This window comes from Panthera leo, chromosome F3, assembly GCF_018350215.1.
Source record: "Panthera leo isolate Ple1 chromosome F3, P.leo_Ple1_pat1.1, whole genome shotgun sequence".
NCBI lineage: Eukaryota > Metazoa > Chordata > Mammalia > Carnivora > Felidae > Panthera > Panthera leo.
In genome coordinates this window covers 5,941,978-5,965,394 of record NC_056696.1, presented here as the reverse complement: position 1 = coordinate 5,965,394, position 23,417 = coordinate 5,941,978, and the positions used below count along the sequence as shown (strand labels likewise).

The 23,417-nt window shown below is 40.7% G+C and overlaps 1 protein-coding gene across 4 annotated transcripts in view; it reads left to right on the top strand.

Annotated features, from left to right (window-relative positions):
* Positions 1 to 23,417, top strand: part of CATSPERE (catsper channel auxiliary subunit epsilon) — a 196,523-nt gene that overhangs the window by 163,174 nt on the left and 9,932 nt on the right. For all 4 annotated transcript variants that reach the window (XR_006199154.1, XM_042926453.1, XM_042926454.1 and 1 more), the window contains 3 exons: positions 7,662 to 7,761; positions 20,341 to 20,427; positions 21,535 to 21,692. Coding sequence is in view for 3 of the 4 variants with exons in the window: in XM_042926453.1 (XP_042782387.1) it covers positions 7,662 to 7,761; positions 20,341 to 20,427; positions 21,535 to 21,692 (345 nt within the window). In the remaining variant the exon portion in view is untranslated. The remainder of the gene's footprint in view (positions 1 to 7,661; positions 7,762 to 20,340; positions 20,428 to 21,534; positions 21,693 to 23,417) is intronic.

Genomic DNA, 23,417 nt, shown 5'->3' with positions numbered 1-23,417 from the left:
TTTACACACACAATGGAATATTACTCAGCCATCTAAAAGAATGAAATCTTGCCATTTTCAACAACATGGATGGAGCTAGAATGTATTATCCTAAGCAAAATAAGTCAATCAGAGAAAGACAAATATATGATTTCACTCATATGTGGAATTTAAGAAGCAAAACAAATGAACATATGGGAAGGTGGGGAGAGAAGAAATGGAAACAAACCATAAGAGACTTAATGATAGGGAACAAACTGAGGGTTGATGGAGGGAGGATGGTGGGAGATGGACTAGACGGGTGATAGGTACTAAGGAGGGCACTTGTTGTGATGAGCACTGGGTGTTGTATGTAAGTGAAGAATCACTAAATTCTACTTCTGAAACCAATATTGCACGGTATATTAACTAACTAAAATTTTTTTTAAATGAAGAAATAATGCTTGGTAGAATTCACCTGTGTAGCCATCTGGTCCTGGACTTCTGTTTTGGGGGGAATATTTTGATTACTGACTCAATTTCTTTGCTGATTATTCATCTGCTCAAATTTTCTATTTCCTCCTGTTTCAGTTTTGGTAGTTTGTACATTTCCAGGCATTTGTTCATTTCTTCTAGGTTGTCCAATTTTTTGCCGTTATGGTTTTTTCATAATATTCTCTTATAATTGTTTGTATTTCTGTGGTGTTGGTTGTTATTTCTCCTCTCTTGTTTATGATTTTATTTATTTGGGTCCTTTCCTGCTCGCTTTCTCTCTCTCTCTCTCTCTCTCTTTGAGAAGTCTGGCCACAGGTTTTCCAATTTTATTGATTTTTTCAAAGAACCAGCTTTTGGTTTCATTGAACTGTTCTATTGGTTTTTCAGTTTCTATAACACTTATTTATGCTCTAACCTTTATTATTTCCTTTCTTCTGCCGGTTTAAGGTTTTGTTGTCTTATTCTAGCTTATTTAGGTGCAAGGTTAGGTTGTTTATCTGAGATTTTTCTTGCTTCTTGAAGTAGGCCTATATTGGTATATACTTCCTCTTAGGACCACTTTTGCTGCATCCCAGAGGTTTTCAGCCATTGTGTTTTCATTGTCATATGTTTCCATGTACTTTTTTATTTTTTCTTTGATTTCTTGTTAACCCACTCATTGTTTAGTAGCATGTTCTTTAACCTCCATATATTGTGCTCTTTCCAGATTTTTTCTTGTGGTTGACTCCTAGCTTCATAGCATTGTGGTCAGAAAAGATGCATGTATGACTTCAATTTCTTGAATTTGTTAAGATTTGTTTTATGGCTTAATATGTGATCTATTCTGCAGAATGTTCTGAGTGCACTTGAAAAGAATGTGTATTCTGCTGTTTTAGGATGGAAGGTCCTGAATATATCTGTTAAATCCATGTGGTCCAGTGTGTCATTCAGAGCCATTGTTTCCTTGTTGATGTCCTATATAGATGATCTGTCCATGGACGTAAGTGGGTTGTTAAAGTCCCCTACTATTATTGTATTATTATCAATTAGTTCCTTTATGTTTGTTATTAACTTTTTTATCCATTTGGGTGCTTTGATGTTTGGTGCATAAATATTTACAATTGTTGTATCTTCTTGTATTGTCCCCTTTATTATTATATAGTATCCTTCTTGTCTCTTGTTACAGTCTTTGTTTAAAGTCTAGTTTTTCCAATAAAAGTATTGCTAGTCCAGCTTTCTTTTGATGTCCATTTGCATTATAAATGTTTCTCCATCCCCTCACTTTCAATCTGCAGGTGTCTTTTGGTCTAAAATGAGTCTCTTGTAAGCAACATATAGATAGCTCTTGTTTTGTTTTTGGTGGGTTTTTTTAAGTTTATTTATTTTGAGAGAGAGAGCGAGCACGTAAACAGGGGAGGGGCAGAGAGAGAATCCCAAGCAGGCTTAATGCTGTCAATGCAGAGCCCAACATGGGGCTCGATCTCACAAACTGTGAGATCATGACCTGAGCAGAAATCAAAAGAGTCAGGCACTTAACTGACTGATCCACCCAGGTGCCCCAAAAATGAGTCTTGTTTTTTTGTCCTTTCTGTCACCCTATGTCTTTTGATTAGAGTGTTTAATCCATTCAAAGTAATTATTGATGGGTATAAACTGACTGCCATTTTATCACTTGGTTTATTACTTAGCTGTTTCTGAAGATTTTCTCTGATCCTTTCTTGTCTTTCTCTCACGTTTTGTTGATTTTCTTTAGTGATATATTTGCATTTCTTTCTCTTTAGTCTTTGCATACTTATTAACAGTTTTTGGTATATGGTTACCATCAGGTTTGTATATAACCTCATCTGCATGCAGCAGTCTATATTAAGTTTGTGGTCATTTAAGTTTGAAACCACTCTTTTTGCCTCTTGTACCTATATTTTAGGTATATGTTATTATGTTTTACATCCTTTTTTGTGTGAGTTCCTTGACTGACTTTTTTTTTTTTCCAGAATTACTCATTTCTTTTGTGTTCCTTACCTCTCTTGTTTTCTATATTTAGTAGCGGAGTCTGTTCTACCAGTCTTCAGATAACTCTCTGGCTTATTGATTTGGATGTGGGTGATGTCTAGTTGAAAATGTGGGATGGGATGAGTTCAGGGTCCTCCTATTATGCCATCTTCCCAGGCTCCTTGTTTTTTTTGTTTTTTGTTTAATGCAGTACCTAATCCCCCAGTGGTACATAATCTTAATGTTCTCTCCCAGAGAAGTGTACTCTTCAATTCATTATTATTAAACATCTTTGAACATTTTACTCTGGTAGGCAATGGGAATTCAAAGATAAATAAGATAGGATTTCTGTTCCCAGGGCTCAAGAGCCTGATGAATTACATAAACATATGATCTGATATGGAATAATAAAAAGGAAACTCAAAAGAAAAGAATCCAACCCAGCTGCGGAAGGGAGATGGGCTTTGGGAAATATTTCTAGAATAACTTGCATTTGAGCTAGTCACTGAGTCTTAAAGGATAATGAATATTTAGCTGAAGGCAGGGAGGGAAAAAGAGAAGTGGGGAAGGTGATAATGGACTCCACCAGGGAGCCTTTCAAGAAAAAATGATGGTGACGAAGAAAATGCACAGTTCCAACAGTAAAATGCTGTTGGGGTATTAAGTGAGGCAGTAAGTGTCAAGCCAAGAGGCCGGGAAACTAGCTAGGTGGAGTCTACCTTGTGAAAGACTTTCTGTCCATTCTATGGTAGAGTGGCATGATCAAATATGTGCCTTAACTAGTTCTCTCTGGGAGAAGTGTAGAAGATGACCTTCAGGAAAGCAAGTCTAAGTAGGGAGACCAGGTAGTAAACTATATTGGTAGTACCAATGGAGGAAAATTGGTACTCCAGTTGGTACCTCCAATGGTAGTTCCATGGAGGAAAAAAACAAGTGATTAAAATAGCAGCAAGGACAAAGAAGAGGAATTATTTATGAGAAAAATGAGGGATTGTAATACACAGGGCTTAATAATTGATTGATAATTGATAGAAGAAAAGAGAGAATGAGGAAGACGAATGAGTCCCAGTGACCTCAATTAGAAGAGGTCTCCACAAACTTCTACCACCTTACCTACTCATCTGCAAACATCCGTCCCCTTGAACTCTGTCTGTCTTCCTATCATCATAGGTGAACTATATGTACATGTAAGGCCTCTCTCTCCATCTGTGAACTGGATCCCCACCTGCTTTCCTAATTCAGAACACTGCTTCCGAAACTGCCCCCTCCTTCTCTGGCATCATCGACTTTTCCCTCTTGACTGTATCATCAAAGAAACCTGCAGTTCTAATGTCATCAGAAACAAAAACACAACAAGACCCTCCCTTGACCCCACTACCTCTTCAGCTACCATACTCACCGTGACTAACTCTCCTCCTCTCCCCCAACCCCTCTTAGTGAGGATTCTACCAGCACCACAACACTGGCACTGCTGGCTAGTGTCACCGGTGGCCTCCATATTGGTACACCCAGTGCTCAGCCCACAGGACTCACCCTACCTGACCTCGTTGGGAAGAATTGCATAGCTGGTCACTCTCTCCCAATTGAAACGTTTTCTTCACTTGGCTTCACATTCTCCTACTCTTCCTGCTACCTTGTGGTATCTTACCATAAACCGAGTGCAAAGGACGCGTGGTGGAAATGTGTGCTTATGGTGTCTTTATGTACAGATTTTTCAAATTGTGGTAAAATACACATAACAAAACATAGTGAACATTTGGATGTATACGTTGTACGGTCAGCCAGTGCAATACTGCTCAGCAGTGAAAATGAATGACTAAGATGGTTGTAAGAGGGAATTGGACAGTTAGCCACGAAGCTCGGGTTGGGTAGGGAAGGAAGAGTAGCCGGGAGGGAGCTGCTGATGAGGAAAAGAGATCAAGAGACTGGAAACTTCTATGGATTCATCTCAAAACCTAATATTGAATGTCGGGGGGGGGGGGGGCGGGGGGAGGAAGTTGCCAAAATATACTTGCAGTGTAACCTCATGTATGCATATTTGCAAACCCACAAAGCAACACTATATATGATTTATGGATATATTTATGTATAAGTAAAGTTTAAAACCTGGATGGGAATGATATATAACAACTTTCACATTATTCTCTGTGTTCTGCATGTTTGAAATATTTTCTAATTAAAATGAAATAAGCTATAGGAGCCAAGTCCATGAAGAAAACTGGGGAAGTAGCATCAAAGGCCCAGGTGGCAATGTTGAAAGAAGAATAATTCATCCTCTGAGACTTGGGGGGAAGGAGTAAAAAAAAATTTTTTATTTTTGATGTTTATTTATTTTTGAGAGAGATAGAGACAGAGTGCAAGAGGGGAAGGACCAGAGAGGGGGAGACACAGAATCCGAAGCAGGCTCCAGGCCCCAAGGTGTCAGCACAGAGCCTGATGTGGGGCTCGAACTCACAGACTGTGAGATCATGACCTGAGCCAAAGCCGGACGCTTAACCGACTGAGCCACCCAGGCGCCCCGGAAGGAGTAAAATTAAATGTAGAAAGTGACTGGTTTGGAAATAGGAGTGTGGGAGTGAAGAGAAGTCATGTCTGACAGCCTCAATTTACTTCCATGAAAGAGAAAGGACGCTGTGTAAACGGGGCGCCCTGAGGGGTTGAGGAGGGGCTTTGAGGACGATGTCAGGGGTCACCGAGGGTAATGTGAGACGGTCTGGCTAAGGCGACCCATAGAAAGATGATCAGACAACACCGAAGGCGCAATTGAGTTGACGCCACAAGTGGGTTCAATCCCACATATTTGAATTTCTCGAGTGACATGTGCCTGAATGCGGAAGGCGCAGTGTGACGTCCAAGACTGGGGTGAGATGTTGGAGGCAGGGCCAGAACAAGTGAATGAACCCAGGATGCTGGGCAGGGAGGAAACTGCCTGGAGGAGGAAAGCAGAGAGGGGTCAGGATTGGAAGTCTGGTAAGGTCAAGGGGCAGATGAGAGTCTGCGAGGGGTGAAGGAGGCGGGGCCGGAGAGCAGACAGCAGCAAACCCTACTTTGGACCGCGTGGCGGCACGTTTGTCTTGGGGTTACTTATTTACGTGCCTGGGCACCAGGACTCACTTGATAGAGCATGCTGCTTCCAATTCATTCTCCTGGGATAATTAACCCAGCTATTAAAGCACCACAAAACAGAAAATAAAAGACATGATACCGTGGGCTATCTGAGTGGCCGTGCAGGACTGAAAACATATGCATCCAGTGGATCCGCGGAGAGGTCTCTCCTTCCGAATTCCAAAAGGGGAACTGTCACAGTGAAGTTACAAGTTGTAGGGAAGTTAGTTGCCAAGTAAAGACATTTCCGAATTTCTCAGGTTTCATTGGTATCATATCTTATTAATGAACATTAATGAAAATAAGCCATGCTTACACGGGGAAGTATTTTTGTCCCATATGCTCGATGAAATCAATAAAACATCATCAAGGAGCATTATAAACCCGGGAAATATGGGGTCATGTAATTTATCCTTATTGCCACTAGATGACGCTATAGCTTATTGGTTTTGTGAGTGTCAAACGACGTCTGCTCCCAGTTCAAGGAAACTCTTTTTTCTGAATTCAAATAAAAGGTATGGCTTTACAATTAGTCCTTAATAATTCAAGAATGTGATGGTTTTCAGAAGATGCAAACAAGCTGCACCTTCCGAATCTCCTAGAATGAGAGCTTTGCTAAAGCCTGGCCCAAATCTCCAAAACTGCATACCACATTAAATGTGTCACACACGTGTGTGCATTTTCCTGTGGAAGGAACTTTAGAGTTTAGAGTTCTCTGTGACCTTCCTCCTGTGCTGGGAAACAAGTCGACCACCACTACTCTAACCCCTAGCTAATCACACCTGAGTTCATGTCTTCATGGTTCCTAAAAATGAATTAAGATGAAAATAAAGTAGCTTCTTCAGATACCACTTTCTGATACGTAAAAATTCCCTGCCCTGCTTGTGAATGGGACAACAGCTGGTTTTTCTAAGAATGGACGGTGTCAGGTTGTAGGACATACGGAGAGCCAGGTAGAGCGACCCGTGAAGTCAGGCAGAGGTGCGGGCAGTGGGTAGAGAAACACTGTCAAGGACCCTTGATCTTTTACGGATAAACACAGAGAGGGGAAGCAAGAGAAAATATCAGACACTGGGGCAAGAGTCCCAGAGTCAGAGCCGAGAAGCAAGCGCCTGAACCAAAGTCCTAAGTGAAATTTTCATCCTGGGGGATGGGGTGGGGGACATTCCCATTCAGAAAAACGGTCACTGACTGATGGAGAAGGAAGATGTGACCATGTTTAAAATGGCAGCAAGGTCTGGTACACACCAGTAACTTCACCAGTAACTGAACCTGAACTTTGGTCTCAAGCCCCTGTTTCCATAAGGTACCAAAAAAACCCCCAAAAAAACAATAATAATGATCTTAACAATTTGAAGGAACATCCCTTTTGAAACACACTGAATTTGGGTGAATACTCTAAGCTCAATGGGGCTTATGTCTCCAGTGCTGGCATCTGGGGGGTGGGCAACCTGTCCATGCTCAACTGTCTGCTGGGGTCTGCTGTGGGTAGAAGTCATCACGAGCTCTCTGGGCATGGGCCATGCATGACTGTGGCTCCTGGGAGCTAGTGACCACTTCTAGCTCTTGGCCCCATGAGAGGTCTCACTGCTGCTCCCCGTCCCCTGACACTCAGCCCTGTCCTCCAGCCGGGTCCTCCCGGAAGATCCAGAACATCTGCTCTCCTAGTGATTCCGTGCTTTAATTCGCTGGCATGCAACAGTCACCCAAAGAATTCATGTGGATTCAATGACACCAGGGGACCTTTGCTGTGCCCTTCCTCCTTCATCCCTGCAGTCTTTTTCCCTGTGACCAGCCAGCACGGCAGGGCCTCACCTCCTCACTATGTGGTTCACATCAAACTGAAGAGCACTTAGGGCTCTGACTATTGAAAAGGCGACATCATTCTGCTTTGTCACTATGAGGCTGATTTTGAGAGGTGAAGGAAACCTGTACAGTAGGTACAGTTGTTATTTTACAGATAAGTGAGGATGTCGAGGCTTCCAGAAAATAAGTCACCTCCCCGGGGCTGCAAGGCTGGCTGTTCAGGGATAAACACAGGACTGAAACGGAAACCCACCAGACAAGAAAGCTGCCACTCTTAACCCCTGTCCTCTACCCTCAACTACTATTTTTGTGCTTGTTGTCTCACGCAGATACAATGAAAATGGCTATGTTGAAGATGTGGAAGTCAATTTCATTGTGTGGGAAATACACGGCAGGAACGACTACAGCTTTAATAATACCATGAAGAAGGTATGGCGTCTTTGAGTTGAAACAGACCTGAACGCGCAGGTAGACCTGTCGTCCTGTTTTAAATCTGTATATAAATTATCTAAGGGAAATAGAACCTGTAACACATGGGTAGAAAACACACACGACCTGTGTATTAAATTTTGTGAATACTGAAATTCATTCACAGGGAAAGAAGCCCTGGTCATAGTCACAGACTTAGGGGTGCCTGGGTGGCTCAGTTGGTTGAGCGTCCAACTCATAATTTCAGCTCCAGGTCATGATCCCAGGGCCATGGGATCGAGCCCTGCATGGGCTCCGCACTGGGTGTGGTGCCTGCTTGAGATTCTCTCTTCCTCCTGTCCCTCTGACCCACTCAAGCCCTCACCCACTCTCTCAGGGTGAGATGAGATGAGATGAGATGAGATGAGATGAGATGAGATGAGATGAGATGAGATGAGATGAGATGGGATACTCAGCCTCCTTGGTGACAACCCTCTCACTTTGCAGGCCTTGGCAGGAAGACCTTACCCCTCCTGGCCACCACACTTCACTCCCCTATGCGGCCTTCTACCCTTAGGGCCTCCCATCACAATGGAGCCTCCCCAGAAGTCACCAGCATTGATTCCTGCTTTTCCCCAGAGATCTCAAGCTCAAAGGCAGGGATGACTCCTTCCAAAGGAACTTTCTCATCTGTCAGAGACCTTAATTCTCCAAGAAGGAGAACCCACCCAGATAGCACCCAAGAGACAATGAGTTCCGCCTGCTACCCCTCCAGAATGTCGCAAGAACAAACTGTCTTTCAATTATGTGGCCAAACAAATCCATCCCACCATGTTCCTCCTACACTTGTCCAGCACCCAAAATGTGATTCCTTCCCAACTACCCTCTCCCCACAGTCTCATCCCTAAACTATTCCATTCTTCTTATACCTGGGTCCAGATTCCCTGGCCCCCATTCCTCTCCACCTTCTCAAACCTTTCTAATATACCCTGGAGTTAAATGCCCCTTGACCCTTCTTCAGTAGACATTCCTCAGAGAATATAATTTTCCCTGTTTTTCTCTCAAACCAAGGGTTCTCTTTCTCTCTCCCCAAAGTACTTCAGGATAAGCTGCGGAACTAAAGCCCTCCCTAATCCACAGTATCATGGCCAGATCAATAATCCCCTCACCCTAATTCAAGTGTCATTTGTTTAAGGCCCCTGTCATCCAGGTGTCACATACCCCATCCCTGGCTGTTGCTGTCATTTGCTCAGAACTTGGTGAGTGTTCCTCATGGCCTAAAAGCAGTCACAGTTGACTCCTGACTGTGGCCAGCCATCACATGGGGCTATTGCTGGGGAGAAGCTTTCTAAATGGGGATGACGTTTCCCAGCCCTGTTTGCGTCTGGGTGGGGCCACATGACTGGTTCTCACCTCCGGGGAATGAGCAGAAGCGATATGTGTCACGTGCAGGCTGAAGTGCTAAAGAAGGGGTCGCATGAACCTCCATGCGTCCGACCTTCCTCCACATGTCAGTCTATTGCAGCAACAATTAAAGACGGAATAGATACAAGCTGGGTAAGAAGGGACCGGTGAAGGGAACCTTCAAAGAGCCACTAGACAGAAAAGCCACTCCACTGCTTGAGAAGAGTCATCCATAGGAACCCTCTCACCAGGGGCATCTGCACCGGACTGTGTGTGAGCAGGAATTGAACTTGAATGCGTAAAGGCCCTGAGGGTTGGGGTTTATTGCAGCACAGCTGAGCCTGCCTTGACCAATGCCAGTCCCCTTGTTATAATTACATTTACATTCAAACACTCCAGGGGCGCCTGGGTGGCTCAGTCGGTTAAACGTCCAACTCTTAATTTCAGCTCAGGTTATGATCTCATAGCTTCATGAGATCAAGCCCCACATTGGGCTCTGTGCTGGCAGCGTGGAGCCTGCTTGAGATTCTCCTTCTCTCTCTGCCTCTTCCCTGTTTGCACTCTGTCTCTTTTTCTCAAAAATAAATAATAAATGAAAAACTTAGTAGATAGATTTGGAAGATGGCAGCGTAGGAGGACGCTGGGCTCACCTCATCCTGCTGATCACTTAGATTCCACCCACACCTGCCTAAATCACCCAGAAAACGGCCAGAAGACTAGCAGAACGGAGTCTCCGGAGCCAAGTGTAGACAAGAGGCCCATGGAAGAGGGTAGGAAGGGAGGAGAGGCGGTGCGTGCTGCACGGACTGGCGGGAGGAAACCGGGGCGGTAGAGGGGCAGCCCGCCTGGCAAGGCAGAGCCACTGAGACTGGCTGGCAAAAGCGGAGGGGCCGGACTGCATGGGTTCTGACAGCCAGTGGGACTTAACATCTGGAATGTTAAAAGTCAACAGCTCTGCTCAGAGAGCGTGAGGGTGAGAGGACACCAGGAGGGAGAGGTGTTGAGCCCTGGAAGGCAGAGCTCAGCTCAGTGGGGAACAAAGGCACTGGCCAGCACCATCTCCCTCTCCCATCCCCCAGCCGAAATCCCAAAGGGAACCAGTTCCCGAACTGCTTGCACCGTGAAAACACCCAACGACAGTGCTTCTGTGGATCCATCCCTCCGACGGGTCTGCCTCCCTCCTGGTGCTTCAGGGACCCTCCCGCCGGGGACCACCAAAGGCAAAGCGAGCTGAGCCTGCCCCTCCCGCCCCTGTGCATGTTGCGGATCCACCTCGGCTAATACGCCGTATCCCATAGAAGCAGCACCACAGGCCTGGCAGTGTGCAAGTAGCCCAGACAGGGGCCACAACACTCCACAGTGAGTCCTGCCCCTGGGAGGCGGGAAGATAAGGTACACACCAGTCTGACTGTAGCCCCAGCAGTGGGTTGGGTACAGATGTTGGGTCTGACTGCGGCCCCACCCACCAACACAAGTTACTCCAGACAGCACAGAGGAAGTGCCCTGCAGTTGGGCGCCACCCCAGGGACTACCCAAAATGACAAAACGGAAGAATTCTCCTCAAGAGAAACTCCAGGAAGTAGCGACAGCTAACAAATTGATCAAAAACAATTTAAGCAATATAACGGAACAAGAATTTACAATAAGAGTTGAAAAATTAATTGCTGGGCTTGAAAAAAGTAGAGATGACAGCAGAGAATCTATTGCTACAGAGATCAAGAGACTGAGAAATAGTCACGAGGAGCTAAAAAATGCTATAAATGAGGTGCAAAATAAAATGGAGGCGACCGCAGCTCGGATTGAAGAGGCAGAGGACAGAATAGGTGAATTAGAAGATAAAATTATGGAAAAAGAGGAAGCTGAGAAAAAGAGAGACAAAAATCCAGGAGTATGAGGGCAGAATTAGAGAACTAAGTGCTGCAATCAAACAGAACAATATCCATATAATAGGAATTCCAGAAGAGGAAGAGAGAGAGAAAGGGGCTGAAGGTGTACTTGAAGAAATCATAGCTGAGAACTTCCCTGATCTGGGGAAGGAAAAAGGCATTGAAATCCAAGAGGCACAGAGAACTCCCTTCAGACGTAACTTGAATCGATCTTCTGCACGACATATCATAGTGAAACTGGCAAAATACAAGGATAAAGAGAAAATTCTGAAGGCAGATAGGGATAAACATGCTCTAACATATAAAGGGAGACTGATAAGACTATTGACAGACCTATCTACCGAAACTTGGCAGGCCAGCAAAGAATGGCAGGAAATCTTCAATGTGATGAACAGAAAAAATATACAGCCAAGAATCCTTTATCCAGCAAGTCTGTCATTCAGAATAGAAGGACAGATAAAGGTCTTCCCAAACAAACAAAAACTGAAGGAATTCATCATCACTAAACCAGCCCTACAAGAGATCCTAAGGGGATCCTGTAAGTGAAATGTTGCAAGGACGACAAAGTACCAGAGACATCACTATAAGCATGAAACCTACAGACATCACAATGACTCTAAACCCATATCTTTCTATAATAACACTGAATGTAAATGGACTAAATGCTCCAACCAAAAGACATAGGGTATCAGAATGGATAAAAAACACAAGACCCATCTATTTGCTGTCTACAAGAGACTCATTTTAGACCTGAGGACACCTTCAGATTGAAAGTGAGGGGATGGAGAACTATCTATCATGCTACTGGAACTCAAAAGAAAGCTGGAGTAGCCAGACTTAGATCAGACAAACTAGACTTTAAATTAAAGGCTGTAACAAGAGATGAAGAAGGGAATTATATAATAATTACAAGGCCTATCCATCAGAAAGAGCTAACAATTATAAATGTCTATGCGCTGAATACGGGAGCCCCCGAATATATAAAACAATCACAAACATAAGCAACTTTATTGATAAGAATGTGGTAATTGCAGGGGACTTTAACACTCCACTTACAACAATGAATAGATCATCTAGACACAGAATCAATAAAGAAACAAGGGCCCTGGGGCGCCTGGGTGGCGCAGTCGGTTAAGCGTCCGACTTCAGCCAGGTCACGATCTCGTGGTCCGTGAGTTCGAGCCCCGCGTCAGGCTCTGGGCTGATGGCTCGGAGCCTGGAGCCTGTTTCCGATTCTGTGTCTCCCTCTCTCTCTGCCCCTCCCCCGTTCATGCTCTGTCTCTCTCTGTCCCAAAAATAAATAAAAAACGTTGAAAAAAAAAAAAAAATTTAAAAAAAAAAAAAAAAAAAAAAAAAAGAAACAAGGGCCCTGAATGATACATTGGATCAGATGGACTTGACAGGTATATTTAGAACTCTGCATCCCAAAGCAACAGAATATACTTTCTTCTCGAGTGCACATGGAACATTCTCCAAGATAGATCACATACTGGGTCAGAAAACAGCCCTTCATAAGTATACAAGAATTGAAATCATACCATGCATATTTCAGACCACAATGCTATGAAGCTTGAAATCAACCACAGGAAAAAGTCTGGAAAACCTCCAAAAGCATGGAGGTTAGAGAACACCCTACTAAAGCATGAATGTGTCAACCAGGCAGTTAGAGAAGAAATTTGAAAATATATGGAAACAAATGAAAATGAAAAGACAACAATCCAAAAGCTTTGGGATGCAGCAAAGACAGTCCTGAGAGGAAAATACCTTGCAATCCAGGCCTATCTCAAGAAACAAGAAAAATCCCAAATACAAAATATAACAGCACACCTAAAGGAAATAGAAACAGAACAGCAAAGATACCCAAACCCAGCAGAAGAAGAGAAATAATAAAAATCAGAGCAGAAATAAACAATATAGAATCTAAAAAAAAAAACTGTAGAACAGATCAATGAAACCAAGAGTTGTTTTTTTGAAAAAATAAACAAAATTGATAAACCTCTAGCCAGGCTTCTCAAAAAGAAAAGGGAGATGACCCAAATAGATAAAATCATGAATGAAAATGGAATTATTACAACCAATCCCTCAAAATACAAGCAATTATCAGGGAATACTATGAAAAATTATATGCCAACAAACTGGACAACCTGGAAGAAATGGACAAATTCCTAAACACCCACACACTTCCAAAACTCAAACAGGAAGAAATAGAAAGCTTGAATAACCAGTGAAGAAATTGAATCAGTTATCAAAAATCTCCCAACAAGTAAGAGTCCAGGACCAGATGGCTTCCCTGGGGAATTCTACCAGACATTTAAAGCAGAGATAATACCTATCCTTCTCAAGCTGTTCCAAAAAATAGAAAAGGAAGGAAAACTTCCAGACTCATTCTATGAAGCCAGCATTACTTTGATTCCTAAACCAGACAGAGACCTAGCAAGAAAAGAGAACTACAGGCCAATATCCCTGATGAATATGGATGCAAAAATTCTCAATAAGATACTAGCAAATCGAATTCAACAGCATATAAAAAGAATTATTCACCATGATCAAGTGGGATTCATTCCTGGGATGCAGGGCTGACTCAACATTTGCAAATCAATCAATGTGATACATCACATTAATAAAAGAAAAAATAAGAACCATATGATCCTGTCAATCGATGCAGAAAAAGCATTTGACAAAATTCAGCATCCTTTCTTAATAAAAACCCTCGAGAAAGTCGGGATACAAAAAACATACTTAAACATCATAAAAGCCATTTATGAAAAGCCCACAGCTAATATCATTCTCAATGGGGAAAAACTGAGAGCTTTCCCCCTGAGATCAGGAACACACGACAGGGATGTCCACTCTCACCGCTGTTGTTTCACATAGTGTTGGAAGTGCTAGCATCAGCAATCAGACAACAAAAGGAAATCAAAGCCATCAAAACTGGCAAAGATGAAGTTAAGCTTTCACTTTTTGCAGATGACATGATATCATACATGGAAAATCCAATAGACTCCACCAGAAGTCTGCTAGAACTGATACATGAATTCAGCAAAGTTGCAGGATACAAAATCAATGTACAGAAATCAGTTGCATTCTTATACACTAACAATGAAGCAACAGAAAGACAAATAAAGAAACTGATCCCATGCACAATTGCACCAAGAAGCATAAAATACCTAGGAATAAACCTAACCAAAGATATAAAAGATCTGTACGCTGAAAACTATAGAAAGCTTATGAAGGAAATTGAAGAAGATACACAGAAATGGGAAAACATTCCATGCTCATGGATTGGAAGAATAAATATTGTTAAAATGTCAATACTACCCAAAGCTATCTACACATTCAATGCAATCCCAATCAAAATTGTACCAGCATTCTTCTCAAAGCTAGAACAAGCAATCCTAAAATTTGTATGGAACCACAAAAGGCCCCGAATAGCCAAAGTAATTTTGAAGAAGACCAAAGCAGGAGGCATCATAATCCCAGACTTTAGCCTCTACTACAAAGCTGTCATCATCAGGACAGCATGGTATTGGCACAAAAACAGACACATAGACCAAGGGAATAGAATAGAAACCCCAGAACTAGACCCACAAACATATGGCCAACTAATCTTTGACAAAGCAGGAAATATCCAATGGAAAAAATACAGTCTCTTTAACCAATGGTGCTGGGAGAACTGGACAGCAACATGCAGAAGGATGAAACTAGACCACTTTCTTACACCATTCACAAAAATAAACTCAAAATGGATAAAGGACCTGAATGTGAGACAGGAAACCATCAAAACCCTAAAGAAGAAAGCAGGAAAACAACCTCTCTGACCTCAGCCACAGCAATTTCTTACTTGACACACCCCCAAAGGCAAGGGAATTAAAAGCAAAAATGAACCATTGGGACCTCATGAAGATAAAAATCTTCTGCACAGCAAAGGAAACAATCAACAAAACTAAAAGGCAACCAATGGAATGAGAAAAGATATTTGCAAATGACATATCGGACAAAGGGCTAGTATCCAAAATCTATAAAGAGCTCACCAAACTCCACGCCTGAAAACAAATAACCCAGTGAAAAAATGGGCAGAAAACATGAATAGACACTTCTCTGAAGAAGACATCCAGATGGCCAACCAGCACATGAAAACATGCTCAACGTCACTCCTCATCAGGGAAACACAAATCAAAACCACACTCAGATACCACCTCACGCCAGTCAGAGTGGCTAAAATGAACAAACCAGGAGACTATAGATGCTGGCGAGGATGTGGAGAAACGGGAACCCTCTTGCACTGTTGGTGGGAATGCAAATTGGTACAGCCACTCTGGAAAACAGTATGGAGGTTCCTCAGAAAATTAAAAATAGACCTACCCTATGACCCAGCAATAGCACTGCTAGCAATTTACCCAAGTGATACAGGAGTACTGATGCATAGGGGCACTTGTACCCCAATGTTTACAGCAGCACTCTCAACAATAGCCAAATTATGGAAAGAGCCTAAATGTCCATCAACTGATGAATGGATAAAGAAATTGTGGTTTATATACACAATGGAATACTATGTAGCAATGAGAAAGAATGAAATATGGCTTTTTGTAGCAACGTGGATGGAACTGGAGAGTGTTATGCTACGTGAAATAAGTCATACAGAGAAATACAGATACCATATGTTTTCACGCTTACGTGGATCCTGAGAAACGTAACAGAAGACCATGGGGGAGGGGAAGGAAGAAAAAAAGGTTAGAGAAGGAGGAAGCCAAACCATAAGAGACTCTTAAAAACCTAGAACAAACTGAGGGTTGATGGGGGGTGGGAGGGAAAGGAGGGTCGGTGATGGGTATTGAGGAGGGCACCTGTTGGGATGAGCACTGGGTGTGGTATGGAAACCAATTTGACAATAAATTTCATATTTTAAAAAAAACCTTTAAATGCAAACACTCCGGTCTCTGACCTCAACCCCCAATTTTCTAGCCCTGTGGTTGTTATCCCCACTGCTCCTCTGCCTCTTACTTTTCCTCTCGCAGTCTAGACATCCACCATATTGAGCCATCTGCTCTCTCCCTCTCTGCCACCCCCATATTTCCTCTTTTCCTGCCTAACTTGAGCTCCATGGTTTAGTCCTCCAGCCTCCATCTTGCCAATACCTGCAAGTCGCCTCCCCGGGTTGTTCCAATGCCCCACATGGCAACTTTAAACATCAATCATTCTGCCTTATCCATGCCTCTGAGCTGCCGATCACTTCTGGAAAAAAAAAAAATCAAAACTGCACAAACTGGAATGAAGAATTTGACTATTAGGAGTGATGACTGAAAACAGAGTCAACTGGAAGAGGCGTCAGAAGGAAATGCCCAGAATTATGCACAGGGAGATAAGCTGATTGAAAATATAGACAAGAACATAATGGAGACTCACTGTCTACATCTAAGGAGTGGAATCCTAAAAAGAGAGAAGAGAGAGAGTTGGGCAGAAGCAAAATTTTCCCAAACTTGCAAAAGACATCGAGGCACAGAAAAAAGTAATCTGTATCCTGAAACACTATGGTAAATTTCTGAAATCAAAAACAAAGAGAACCTCAAAAGCAGCCAAAGCAAAAAAAAAAAAAAAAAAAAAAAAAAAGAGTAGCTATAAGTCTTCAAGTTGATTTCTCTATAGAGATAATGCAAACCAGAAAACTTTGAGTAAAAATATCTTTAAATTGCTGAAAGAAAATAAATTCCAAATCTAAAATTTCATATGCAATGAAAATAGCCTTTAAAAATGAAAGTAAACAACAGGTAATGCTTTAAAAGACACAGGTGAAATTAACAGGGGAAAAATTTTAAAGTAAAAAGAAATGAACAATGGGATAAAAAGGATTTCAGACAAAGTGACAAATACTGAAGATAAGCAAAGACCCAAAAGAAATCCGTGAAAAAGAAAACCAGAACAAAGGAACAAAACCAATGCTAATCATTCAAGAAAACATCTCTCCCACCCTTGGCCAAGAAAAAAGACTTGAAGCTTCATATGGAAAGAGCATAGCATATACTCAAGAATATCAGAACAGGGGCGCCTGGGTGACTCGGTCAGTTGGGCATCCGACTTTGACTTGGTTCGTGATCTCGCAGTTCATGGGTTCTAGCCCTACACCGGGCTCTGTGCTGACAGCTCAGAGCCTGGAGCCTGCTTCAGATTCTGTGTCCCACTCTCTCTCTGCCTCTCTTTCTCTCTCTCTCTCTCTCAAAAATAAACAAACACTAAAATATATATACATATATATATCTATATCTAAGATATATATATCAGAACAGCCAACCCAAGTGACCATGTAGGCAAAAAAGCAAGCAATTTACATATAAGGAAAATAAAATAAAATTAACATTTTTATAGCAATGCTTTATGCCAGGAAAAAAATGGAGTAAAATATTTAAGATACTAAATGAAAATAAATACTGAGCCAAGGATTTTATATTCAGCAAAACCAATGACTCTAGAAAAGGCACAAACTGCTATTAACATGTAAAAAAATCAGATGATATTGTTCCCATGAGTCCTTCCTGAGTAACTTATTAAATAATAACCTTCAAACAATGACAATACTAAAGAGGTAGCAACATAAGAACTAGAGGAAAGCATAATATAGAGTTACTTATAAAGCTGAAGCCAAGCGAGGGTTAAAAGGGAAAGAGAATAGTATATAATGGATGTATTTTCTGACAATATAGGTATAATACAGTTATAAAATATGCTAGGAGAATGTTAAGATCATATGTCAGAGGGAAAATATAACTGTTTTCAGTAATCACAATAGCGGTGGCAATATTTGTATTAGTTATTCTGATGTTGTGAGGTATGTAATGTGAGATATTCTAACACTATCATTCTTCATCAAGTGTTTTGGTATAAAAGCAAGGAGACACGTATGTAAAATAGAAGAAGTTAGACAAAAAATCCTGAATTTGAATAGGACTCCATGTAAACTCGTGAGGTATTAGAAACTCATGTGATCTGGATAGAAATGTATTGTTCATAGAGAGAGAAATTTTTCCTAGGCTGTCCAGTAAAATCCCTAGAAGCATAACCAATCGGTAGAAGTATCCTCAGTACCCAGGTGGTTATCTTGAAATATTATCTCCCACTAAAAAGAACTGGAAATTCTTAAATAGCTGATTCCAAGCCTGGAGGAGGAAATATACATGATGGGTTTGGGAGAGTTTGACATGCCCGTTAGCAAGGAAGTATCAAAGACTCCTAGGGTCATGTCAAAAGTAATCAGAAGTGAACATGAAAGGGGTTCCTACTGGCTGGAGAAGGGACGATCAGAGCTTCATTAAGGGTAATTACCGCAATATTGCCAAGACCCATTAAATGCATTAAACCTATGAGTTAAAATGGTTTTTTCAAAAAGATACCTTTGGAGAATGATAGAAAACCAACTCCTTGTTTTAAACACTGGCAAATAAAGACAAGGACACAAATATTTCTACTACCTTCTGCAAATGAGCCATCCCAATGGGTAACCAAATAGTAGATAAGGGGAAACATCTCTTTATAAAAGTTTTCCAGTTGAAAAATGAAAAAAAAAAAAAAGAGAGAGAGAGAGAGAGACAAAATTAGAATATCACCACTTTAAGCCCAAATGATAGAGGTTACTATAAACAAATTTATATTAACAAATTTGACAATGAAGAATTGGATAAAATAGACAAACGCCTTGAAAAACACAATTTACCAAAGTTTCTTGGATTCTAAGCAATAAACAGACATCTATAATCCCAGATGGCTTTCCTGATGAAGTCAACCAAATATTTAAGGAATTTTTCCCTTCAGCTTTCTAAAAACTCCAGAGTATTCAAGTGAGAAGAGCACTTCCCAACTCATTTTATGAATGCAGGACGACCCGCCGAGGACCTTAAAAGAAAAGGAAATTAATGAGCCAATCTCACCCATGACCACAGATACAAGGCACCTAACCAAAACACTGGCAAATCAAACTCGGCAATACATTTAAAAATCATACATCCCCCCCCTTCCAAAAAAATTTTTTTTTTTTTTTAGGAAGAAAGAAAGAAAAAGGGACGCCTGGGTGGCTCAGTCGGTTAAGCATCCGATTTCAGCTCAGGTCATGATCTCACAGTTTGTGAGTTTGAGCCCCGTGTTGGGCTCTGTGCTGACAGCTCAGAGCCTGGAGACTACTTTGGATTCTGTGTCTTCCTCTCTCTCTGCCCCTCTCCCGCTCATGCTCGCGCTCTCTCTCTCTTTCTCTCTCTCTCTCAAAAATAAAAACATTAAAAAAAATTTTTTTTTAAATCATGCATCCCGACAAGTTTTGTTTATTTTATAAATGAAGAGTTGGAATATCATTTGAAAATCAAAGAGAGCCACTATATTAACAGAATAAAGAAGAATAAGCATGGATTATTATAATAGTTGAAAAGCCATTAGGTTAAAAAATTATTCATATGTAACATTATTTTAAAAATACACCTTGGAATTCTCAGGGTCATGAGTTTAAGCTCCACATTGGGAGTGGAGCCTACTTCAAAAAAATAAAGAATAGCACCAAAATAAATCATAGAAAATTATAAGTATATGGTAACTTCTTTAACTTAATAAAATGTAACTACAAAAAAAAATTATAGAAACTTCTTACTTAGTGGTGAAAATTTGAAAGCCTTCTTTCTGGAGCCAGGAGTGAAATGAGGGTGTCAGTCATCACCACTTCTATACAACATTGTTTCCGGTCTCTGTAACAAGGCAAATGATACAATGCAAATTAATTAAAAGCATGAGAATTCGAAAGGAAGAAATAAGATGGTCATATTCACCGATAACATTACTTTTCATGTGAAACACTTAAAATAAGTGAGTTTCCCTTTTCTACAAGGTCAATATACAACTGTCAGTTGTTCCCCTTTATATCAGCAAATGTTTAAGGAATGAAAAAATAAATAAATATACATTTTTCAATGACATTAAATATATTAAATATTAGGAATGAATTTATATACAAAACATGTGTATATATACAAAACATACGTGTGTGTGCAATTTTTTATTAGGTTTTTTATTTTAATTCCAATAGAGCCGACCTACGGCGTTATATTCGCTTCAGGTGCACAATATAGTGACTCAACAGTTCCCTCCTGGTCATCACAAGAACACTCCTTCATTCCCATGACCTGTTTCATCCATCTCCCCCACCCACCTCCATTCTGGTGACCATCATTGTGTTCTCCACAGTTAAAAGTAGATTTCTTGGTTTCTCTCTCTCTCTCTCTTTTTTTCCTTTACTCATTTGTTTGTCTCTTAACTTCCTATATGTACAATTATTTGACAGAGTGGTTGTTTAAATGAAGCCCAGACATGGAAGTCAATGATTGAGCTTAACAAGCACCTCCCATTAGAAGAAGTCTGGGGACCTGAGGTAAGGAAATTATTACCCAGAAAACTTTATTTGTAATAACTAAATTGGCATTTCAGCATTAACAAAAGCTTGATGGAAACATTCTGGATTTAAATTTGTTTCTGCAACTCACATCCAATTTTTCTATTGCATTAGTATTATGATTTCAAAAGTGCTTCATCTTATTCCTGTTTGATCTTCCATTGTTCCTGTGTTACCAACAATTTCAACTTTTTTCTGCTGAAACCTGTGTTTGCAGATTTATTAAATACCTGACAAACACGTTGAAGCATTGAGAGTAAGTCTTTCTAAAGAACACCTGAAGTTTCAATTTTTGTACAACGAAAAGACCACTTCTGAATGCCAACTATCAGTCCCATACTATAATATTTTCCATTTTTTCAATCGAACTTTCTTGAATTGAAGTTAATTTATGTTATATGGAAAATCAAATCATATCTCATGAATAAAAGGGACCTATACAGTACCTGAGCCTGTAAAATGTAAGTCCTACAACAGGAATGTTTCCTTACTTCTATATCAGAATCTGTGCATGTCAATACAGAGATATATATACAAAAAATGTGTATTATCCTCTATATTCCCAGCTCTAAGCATTCCACTTTCCATCCACCACTCCCAACCCTTCCAGCAACATAACCCTAGAACCTTGACTGTGACAATCCTTTGGACAATCCTTCAACCTCAAGATGGCCTTCAATCCAGTGACCCCACCACCCTCACCCCACCCCCAGGTTCTCTTGCTCTTTATTCAGCTTAAATTCCATGGTCAATAATTCTATCACTCTGTTGATATGTACCCTGAATTCCCTCCTTCCTCACACTTCTTCAGACTTGTGTGGCTAAATCACAACCCTCATTAAATCCAACTGTCCACCTTGACATCTGACTGGTGGTTGGAGGAAAATATACCCATGCTGACTGGTTTCACTTTAATTTCATGATTAAAACCATCCCTTAATACTGCCCAACAAACATAAGTGTATTTCTCCAGATCATTCCCTTCTCCCCTCTAGCTATCACATACTTTCTCCTCTCTCCTATAATCTGCAACACCTCTTCCCCTAGAAAACGACCCTAAGGTTTTTGTCTTTATTTCCTGTTCAGAACTATAAACACTGTTTTTCTTATGCTATTGGAAAACCGGGAGACTTGAATCAACCGTATGAGATTATCAACAAGTCTAACTATAACCATTTAGTTTGGCCCGTAGACCATTCTGGAATGTATGTGTTTCGTGTGAAGATCCTGGATCCAAACTATAGGTGAATATAAATATTTTATTATAATAGTTTTAGCATTTATTTAAAGGGATAATCATGGGATTGAATAAAATTTCTACTCCACTCTACAAAGTCCAATAAATGAGTTACACTAAAACATGACAACATCATATAAGGCAAGAGGGAAGAAAATGCCTAGTAGGAAAAATAAAAATGCCATAGGATCTGGGGTCACCATTACTAGAAGAGTTTCATGAAACACTAACCCAAAAAGATATATGCACCCCCATGTTCATGACAGCATTATTTATAATAGCCAAGGCGTGGAGGGAGACTAAGTGCCCATTAATGAGTGAATGATAAAGAAAATGTGGTATATATAAGTATAGAATGGAGTATTACTCAGCCATAAAAAGGAAGGAAATCCTCTACCTCAAGAAGGAAGAAAAATCTCAAATAAACAACTTAACTTTACACTTCATAGAACTAGAAAAAGAGGAAGGCCCAGAGTTAGTAAATGGAAGGAAATAACAAAGATCAGAGTGGAAATAGAGACTAAAAAGACAGTAGAAACGAAGAGTTGGTTTTTGAAAAGGTAAACAAAATAGACAAAATTTTTGCTAGATTCAATAGGAAAAAAGAGAGAGGACTCAAATAAAATTGGAAATGAAGGGGCGCCTGGGTGGCGCAGTCGGTTAAGCGTCCGACTTCAGCCAGGTCACGATCTCGCGGTCCGTGAGTTTGAGCCCCGCGTCAGGCTCTGTGCTGATGGCTCGGAGCCTGGAGCCTGTTTCCGATTCTGTGTCTCCCTCTCTCTCTGCCCCTCCCCCGTTCATGCTCTGTCTCTCTCTGTCCCAAAAATAAAATAAAAAACGTTGAAAAAAAATTTTAAAAAAAAAAATAAAATTGGAAATGAAAGAGGAGTTACAACTGATACCAAAGGAATACATAGGATCATAAGAACTACTATAAGCAATTATATGCCAACAAGTTAGACAACCTGTAAGAAATGGGTAAACTCTTAGAAACATACAGCCTACCAAGACTGAATCATGAAGAAAATGGAAAATCAGGGGCACCTGGGTGGCTCAGTCGGTTGAGTATCTGTTTAAGTCCAGCTCAGGTCATGATCCCAGGGTGGTGTTATCAGGCCCTGTGTCTCACTCTGCGCTGAGCATGGGACCTATTTGGGATTCTCTCTCTCTCCCTTTGCACCTCTCCTCCTCCTCTCTCTCTCTCTCAAATAAAAAAAAAAAAAAGGAAAATTTGATTAGACTGACTACTAGTAAGGAGAGTGAATCAGTAAGAAAAAAAAACTCTCAACAGAAGTCCAAGACCAGATGGCTTCACTGGTAAATTCTACCAAACATTTAAAGAATAATATCTAACCTCCTCAAACTCTTCTGAAAAAATGCAAGAGAAAAGAATGTTTCTAAACCCATTTTATGAGGCCAACATTACTAGTACCAAAACCAGACAAAGATACCACGAGAAAAGAAAATTATAGGTCATTATCCTTGATGAACATAGATACAAAAATCCTCAAGGAAATATTACCAAACCAAATTCAACAATACATTTAAAAAGGACCATATACTATGATCGAGTGGATTTATCCCAGGGATACAAGGATGATTTGATATCTGCAAATTAATCAGTGTGATACACATTAACAAAATGAAGGATAAAAACCATATGATGATCTCACTAGATGCAGAAAAGCATTTGACAAAATCCAACATTAATTTATTATTTAAAAAAAAAAAA